This window comes from Penaeus japonicus, unplaced genomic scaffold (assembly GCF_977035675.1).
Source record: "Penaeus japonicus unplaced genomic scaffold, GWHDUDI00000001_assembly GWHDUDI00000024, whole genome shotgun sequence".
Taxonomy (NCBI): Eukaryota; Metazoa; Arthropoda; class Malacostraca; order Decapoda; family Penaeidae; genus Penaeus; species Penaeus japonicus.
Genome location: NW_028234426.1, coordinates 9,710,509 through 9,718,847, shown reverse-complemented (window position 1 = coordinate 9,718,847; position 8,339 = coordinate 9,710,509). Strand labels below are relative to the sequence as shown.

Below are 8,339 nucleotides of genomic sequence, written 5' to 3'. Positions count from 1 at the left end.
AGAGAAAGAAAAAAACAGAAAAAAAAAACAGCGTCAAGTGAAAAGATAAGAAAACAAGAAAGAAATTAAATCGACACAGCTTTACTTTAAAACATATATATGAAATATTACCTCGGACTAAGAAGTAAAAATACAAAGTCAGAAAAGTTACAAACCAAAACGAAGAAAGTATATCAACTACATCCACTTCTCTCTCTCCCTCTCTTTCTTCCTCCTACTTATACTCATTTTCTTCATCCTCCCTCTCTCTTCTTCTTCTTCTTCTTCTCCTACTCCTCTTCCTCCACCACCTCCAGTTCTCGTTTCTCCTCCTTGTCCTCCTACTTATATTTCTTCTTCTTCTTCTTCTTCTTTTCCTCCTCCTTCAGCTTATACACTTTTTCCTCCTCCTCTTTCTCCACCACCTCCACTTCTCTCTTATCCCCCTCCTCCTCCTCTTCCTACTTATACTCCTTCTCCTCTTCTTCCTCCATCATCTCCACTTCTCTCTTCTCCTCCTCCTCCTCCTACTCCAAGTCCTCCTCACCCTCTTCCTCTACCACCTCCACTTCTCTCTTCCCCTCTACCTCCTCCTACTCTAAGTCCTTCTCCTCTTCCCCCTCCAACATCTCCTCCTCTTCCCCCTCCAACATCTCCTCCTCTTCATTCTCCACCACCACCTCCACTTCTCTCTCCTCCTCTTCCTTTTCCTCTTCCTTCTCCAACACCCCCCCCCCCACTCCTCCACCATCACCTCCACTTCTCTCTCCACTACCTCCACTTCTCTCTCCTCTTCCACCTCTCTCCTCCTCCTCCTCCTCCATTTCCCTTTTCTAAAGAGAACCTTCTTCAATTCTTCAGCACGATTCGGTGAAGGCGGACACTGGTCGAGTGTTTGGTTAATTGGAGTACGAAGTGTGTGGCACTCGGGGTGGAGGGAAGGGGGGGCGGGGGGCGGAGCTTAGAGTGAGTGTGAAGGCACGAGGGACGGATGAGCCCTGTGATCTTGTGTGTGCGTGTTTGTTTGTATCTGTGCGTGTATTTTGTGTATGTGAGTTGGCTTGTTTGTTTGTGTTTCGTGTGAATGGGTGTGTATGGGTGTGTATGAGTGTGTGTGTGTGTATGTGTGTGTGTGTGTGTGTGTGTGTGTGTGTGTGTGTGTGTGTGTGTGTGTGTGTGTGAAAGAGAGAGAGAGACAGAGAGATTTTGACTTTAACAAGTTTATTGAGACAAGTGGTTACGTGCATCTCAAAGGGGTGAGGTAACATAGGTTGTCCTCACCCCAATCTTATCCCAGAAAGAGAGAGAGAGAGAGAGAGAGAGAGAGAGGGGGGTGGGTGGGTGCATGCGCAATTGCACATATGTGTGCGCTTTAGATATATATATCCTTATGTATACCTTTGCGAGTGCATTCTTACCTGAAATAGCAAACATGTAAAACCGTAAACATTCCCCGTTCTCTTTCACACCCTCTGGAAATGCATTCACCGTAAATGAAGAGACATCACCCACACCACCACGCAACAGAGAGACACCCTTACAACACCACTTACGAGAAACGGTGAAAGCTCAAGCCATTCTCATTGTCTAGCTACGACGCCCTTTTAGCTCGCAATCCCAGTCGAGCCATATATTTTTTTTTCTTCTGAATTGCCTTGTTACTGATATGTTTAAACATCTATATAGCTTCGGAAACATGCTTCTCACCAAGCTAACCGATATTTCAAACGCTTAGTAAGCCAGACTGACACAATCACAGGTCACACACTAAGCTCTCCACCTATTGCAAAATAATTTAACCAAAAGACTTCACTTCCTAATTTACATCGCAAGAAACGACGCCCATTCGTGTGGACTGATGCGTCAAAAAGGCGTCTTTTTTCCCTGAGGATTAGACGTTTTACGGTTATTCTAACTGGAAAATGGGCAATTTTGCGCACTGGAAGACGGGCGAGGAGTTGGATTACGTTATCTCTGGGGAGACGTTTTACTTAACGTTTTCAATACGTCTGCGTTAAAGGGGCACAGCTGTACCTTGCGCCATCACGTGTTTTTTTTTTTTTTTTTTTTTTTTTTAATAAATTATAAACCTAGATCGCATTAATGTAAATGGTTAAATAATGATAGTAACAACACTAACGTGAACAATAAAATACAAAACATCACTATTATCAGCCTCCTGGATGCTTAACAAAAAATATAATAAATAAATAAATAAAATAAATTCACCTGTTTTTTTTTATGACGTAACTAAGCTTACCGTAATTACGTCATTGGAAACTAACTGGAGTAGTAACAGTGCAACATATCAGCTGATTGATATAAATACAATACAATCCTTGATACGACCAAGCCTAAATTAACACCAATGTTGATATGGAAACTATATGCTAATCTGTTGAAAGGTTGTGATTTAAGATACCATACTGTTAGGTGTATGATGATTCTATCACTTTATCTATTGTATTTATTATTTATTGTATTATTGTATTTATTTTTGTAATGACATCCTATATAATTTCCCCCAAAATCTCCACAACCAGGTTATTGTCTTTATGTTGATGAATGTATATCAATGATGATATTAACAATTATAAGATTTATATTTACAACCGTCATGATTGTAACTATAGTCATACATAACATTTGATAATAATACATGATTATAATGATGATAGTAATGATGATGATGATGATGATAATGATAATAATGACGATAATAATAATGATAATAACAATGAAAATAGTAAAAATGAAAGTAATAAAAATTATAATAATGATAATAATAAAGATGATGATGATAATGATAATAACAGAAATAATAATAACAATAGTAGTAATAATAATATGATAGCAATAATTGTGATGATGATAATGATGATGATATTAGCATTATTATCACCCTCATATTGATAACAACAGTAATAACAGCAACAACAACAACAATGATAACAATACTTAGCATTATCAATACCAATTTTTATCATAATCATAATTATCAAATTTATAACATGGAATTTGAAGAAGCAATAGCATTAATATAATCGACCACAATAGTAACTATAATGATTATATCAACAATGATAAACATTCTAATAATAATAATAATAATAATAAGAAGAAGAAGAAGAAGAAGAATGATGATAATACTACTAATAATAATAATGATAATGATGATGATAATAATAACAATAATAATAATAGTAATAGTAACAATAATAATAATAATAGTAATAATGATAATGATGATTATAATGATAATGATAATAATAATAATAATAATAGTAGTAGTAGTAATAATAATAATAATGATAATAATAATAATAACCTAATAACATATGTATTAAAATTCATCATATTGTAGGACACCTTATCATAACAGTAGAAAGGTCGTATCATGTATGTAGGCGTATGATATATATATAAAAAAATGTCATGTTAACTATGTAGAAATGAAAGAAAAATCATAAATGCACGATTTTTTTTATATGCCATGTCATATATTTGGAAATATCATGTCATTCGCAGAATCGGTGTCATTACATGCTGAAACCATATACCTAAAAGTGTCATGTTACATAATAGAAATGTCACGCCATATATGCAACACCGTCATGTCAATAAAACTGTCAAGTCATTTGTGAATGAAGTTTAGCGTAAATGTAAATGTAAATGGCCATTAGTAAATTGTAAATTGTCTATTGACCTTTCTATTTTTAAAGGAGAAAAAATGGTTTATAGAAGTGGTTATGTGGGTTTAATTGTAACAATTGTAATAATGATGATGAAAATGGTGGTTATGGTAAAAATGATGATGTCAGTGATGGTGATGATTGTGGTAGTCGTGGTGATGATAGTGACGATGCTAGTGATGATGATGATGATAGCGGTGTTATTAAGATGATGTTGATAACGATGGTGTTGCTGACGATGATGGCCATGGTGATGATAGTGGTGATGATGGCATTACGCCTTCAAGTATACGTTTTTTTCAACTTAATATTGCTATAAATAAAATTCCACTCCATGTTGACAATCGTATCAGATTTCCATCCATCTGCATCAAAGGCCATTTAGTTTCCAAGAATTCACAAAAAGACAATCACGTGTCCAGACTTCAATTATATAACTTGTGCATGACTTTATCCAGCGTCTATAGTGCAGACACACCCATGCTTGTCCCGTGTCCTAATGCACTACTTGCTTGCGTTAGATCAACACTTACAAAAAAAAAAAAGAATAACGTTTCTGTAAACATACGCAAGCATTATCACTGTCATGAGAGGCCAGCCAATCCGATATATAATTATAATTCATAATTTCATCATATACGAACGTGTCTTTATTGCGATGATCAAATAATTAAAATGCATATATTCGACGCCTCTCTTATGCACCAAACGTGATTGAGTTATGCATACCCTTCATGGTTTATGTTGCATGATCCTGCACAACATATCATATTGCTATTTCTGCAACAATATACCCACGAATGCAATGCCAAGGGGAAGCCAGAATCTCTATTACGTGCTTCAGTCATGCTATCTCACTGCAGAAAGTCGATCTGCTACGAAAACCCTAGGCAGAAAGTGTTTTTTTTTTTTACTGTTAACGAAATTCTACAGCGAGAACATTCCACGATCTGTTAATAGAATGTTGAATAAATGGTGTTTGCGATATTGAGATATTGTGATTACGATCAGCTTCATTATTCAACAAAGAAATCAATTGAATATTTACCTATAAAAATAAACTATCTATTCGAAAGGGATTATGATTATGGCAATTATGTCTTAATGAAAATGATGATAATAAGTCTAGTCATGATGATATTGATAATGATGATGATGATAAATTATTATAATCATCTCATCATATCATTTCATCATATCAGTGTTGATTACACTATAAGTAGTATTCTTTTACAGTGCTATAATAATTGCTATTATATTTTATTGTTTGGTTATCATCGTATTGGCTATAATCGACATAATCATTATTGTCATAATTACTATCGTTATTATCATTATCATCATCATTCTTAGTATCATTATCATCATTAGTGTACGTATTATCATCATTACTTTCATTGTCGTAAATATTAACGATATTAATGTTAAAAATAACAATATTGATCATAATAATGATACTACTACTAATAAAAAATATAATGGTAATTAAAACAATAATAATAATCCTAACAAAGATATCGTTATTATCCCTATTATCATTATCATTATTATCATCATTGATATTTGTACAATGATCAATATAATGATCATTATCATTATCGTATTCATTATATAAGCATCCTTATGTTAGTAGCATTACTAATACTACTATTATTTACCATCACTAGTATTACCATTAGCAGCAGCATCACTACTACTATTAACATCATCATCATTACTAACTTTAACGTTATTACTATTATTCATATCATTATCATCATTATACTAATTATATTTTTGTCACCCTTAGTATCATTATTATTACTCATTATTATTATTATGGTGATTATGATTATTATCATTGTAATAATAATGATTATTATTATCATTATTATTATTATGTTGATCATCATCATTATTTTGATGGTCATCATCATGATTATTATCATTATCATCATCAATATCATCACCATCACCATTATCATTTTTTATCATTATCAATACTATTATTATATTTTCTTGATTATCATTAATATTATATTTTTGCCTATCTTATTATAATTCTTATTACCATTATTTCCATTATCACTAGTATCAGTATCATTATAATTATTTTCATTATCATTATTATTACATTATTGCTATGATCATTATTATTACTATCTCTGTACTACCATAACTACTACTAACATCATGGCGAATAAAATAATCATCATCTTCATCACTGATATTAACACTTTTTTCAATATTGCTTTTATCACTTCAATTATGTTCATCATTTCCACGATTATGAAAATAACAATAGATATTACGATAATGGCAATAATAACGATAATGCAATCGATCATTTATTCTTATTTCTGGTATCCCTTATGTTGATTATGATAAAGCGTTGATGCTGCAAATTGCAAGATATCAATATTACATTTACGGCGATATCAGGGTATGATCACAACACTCTATAACATGAAGGGAGAAGAATCAACTGGAATAGTAGACCACGCCCAGAAATAATCTCCTTTCTTTGGATTTCTTTGAATGGTGTAGGTCTTCCGTCATCCACTACCTTGGACGGGTGAAAGAGAGAAACGTGTATACAATGAAACGAGAATCTGTACATAAATAGACAAGAATTACTAAGTAAACGATCATCACTTACTGCAAATAAATCCCCTTTTTTGAAGCTCATCACAAGAGACTTTGGCTTATCCCAGTCTTCATCACTGTCTTCATAGTCGGGGCACTTGCAAGCACCTAGGCTGGAGAAAGCACCATCCTCTTGGGAACTGTTTTCACTCTCCCTGGATTTGCTATGGTTTCCCCTACACTTCTCCCTCTCTCCGTTTTCTGTCTGCTCGGCTTTCCTCGGATCAACACAAACGCCGCTGTCAATCGACTTGGCGCGATCTTTGACTCGCACACTGAACACCTCTGCTTCTTCAGTTCTCGAGGAGCCCTTCGTGTGCTCGCCCTCCTCCTCGTCGTCGTCACTGCTGCCGTATTTCTCGCCGTCGCCGGCTGTCAGCTCACTCGTCAGGTTACCGACGGCTTCGGAACATTGCTTCAAGTAAGCAAGCACGATATCCTCCGAGAAGTCGGCGATCGCCTCGTGAATTTCCATAGTAATTTTCGAGATGAGAGGGAAGGGGTTTAATGAGTCATATAATATACAAACTTTGCTTAACTTTCTTATTTTCAACCAATTAATATCAGAGACATAAGACACAACGCATACACGCGAACGAAATGCTTTTTATTGCTCTTTGTTGCACGAGGACGCCCTGAGTCCGGCCAGCGAGTGACGCGTCGCAGCGAGGCCGACACGCGAGGTCACGCCGTGGAGAAGCCACAAGCAAGACTAAGCGAATAACACACCTCGCAGACCGACGCCAAAATATCGACCCTCCCGTCCTCCCTCCTCCCTCCCTCTGTCCCCTCGTTGGCCCCCTCCCCCCCTCCCGCCCTCCTCCTCGCCCCTTCCCAGCCATCACGACCCTCGCCTGTCCTGGGGATTCGACGGCGATGCTTTGCATACTCCACAAACGCTGCAACATGTGCATCTCCGCTTCTTGGAAGGAGTTTGCATTGGGCGCTTCCTCTCTCGCGCCTTGCGTCCGGATTCTCGGTCTTAGACGGGGGGAAGGGACAGCCAAAGGGCGGTTTCTACTGTCTAAAGATGCGGTGTCGATTTAGAGGGGTTGGTCAGAGAGGGAACAATATCCCTCCCTCCCCTCCCCTCCCCCCCTCAAATGTTACCGGCGGTGATTCATTGAGAACAACCTCCTCTCCCCCCTCCCCCCTTCCTACTCTCTTTCCCCTATCCCTGCGGGCAACCCCCTCTCACAACACCCCTCCCCCCCTTCCCCTCTCCTCTTAACTCTTTCCTCACGCTCAACGTTTAGCAACGTGCCTTTAAAACTGCATTTTTTGTCCATGAGCACTTCATTGTGGTGAATTTTTTGAGTGTGTGTGGGATCCTAACTAGTAGCTTTAATTTCCGGGAAATGTTTAGGCGCGTGCACGCTGGGCGCCGCTCGCCAACCAGCGGGAAACTTAGCGAATAAATAAATAAAAGAACTGACATTTACCAAGAGAAGGAACAAGAAGAAGAGAAACAAGAGAGGGGAAAAAGAATCAATAAACAACGAAAGATCAATAATTCGTGAGCTTACATAGAAGAAATAATTTATGAATCAACGGAAGGGAATAAGAAAATCTTTTGGCCCCGCGGACGCACACGCCGGACAAGTGTGTTATGTCGCTCTTGCACGAGACTGTTGCCAAGTTGACCGGGCCTCGGCAACGCCCAGTCGAACCGAACCGCCCGCTCTCACACCGAACCGAAGCTCTTGTTGACATCGACTCTTTCTGCAGCAAATCGATGGCAAAACTGCGCCCGAAATTTCTGAGAAGGAGGTCGATATAACGAAGAGGAAGAGAGAGGGGGAAATAATAAAAAAGAGAAGAAAAAAAGCGTGTATCGCAATGAAGAAAATGATTTCCGAGGAAGCCTTCCCCTCTATCTTTCCCCCTCCTCTGGGAAATGCACGAAACAGCTGGCATACTGACACACACTCACACACGCATACGCACGCTCACACACGCGTAGACTGAACGCGTGCGTGTGTGTGTGTGTGTGTGTGTGTGTGTCTGCAAGCCGCACTGGACGTTCACGCACGCACGCACGCT

The 8,339-nt window shown here is 37.7% G+C and overlaps 1 protein-coding gene across 1 annotated transcript in view; it reads right to left on the bottom strand.

Annotated features, from left to right (window-relative positions):
• Positions 1-7,010, bottom strand: part of LOC122267961 (uncharacterized) — a 320,344-nt gene extending 313,334 nt beyond the window's left edge. Inside the window, exon 1 of the mRNA XM_086550668.1 lies at positions 6,310-7,010. Coding sequence (XP_086406794.1) covers positions 6,310-6,771 — 462 coding nt within the window. The 5' untranslated portion in view covers positions 6,772-7,010. The remainder of the gene's footprint in view (positions 1-6,309) is intronic.
• Positions 7,011-8,339: the final 1,329 nt, after the last annotated feature.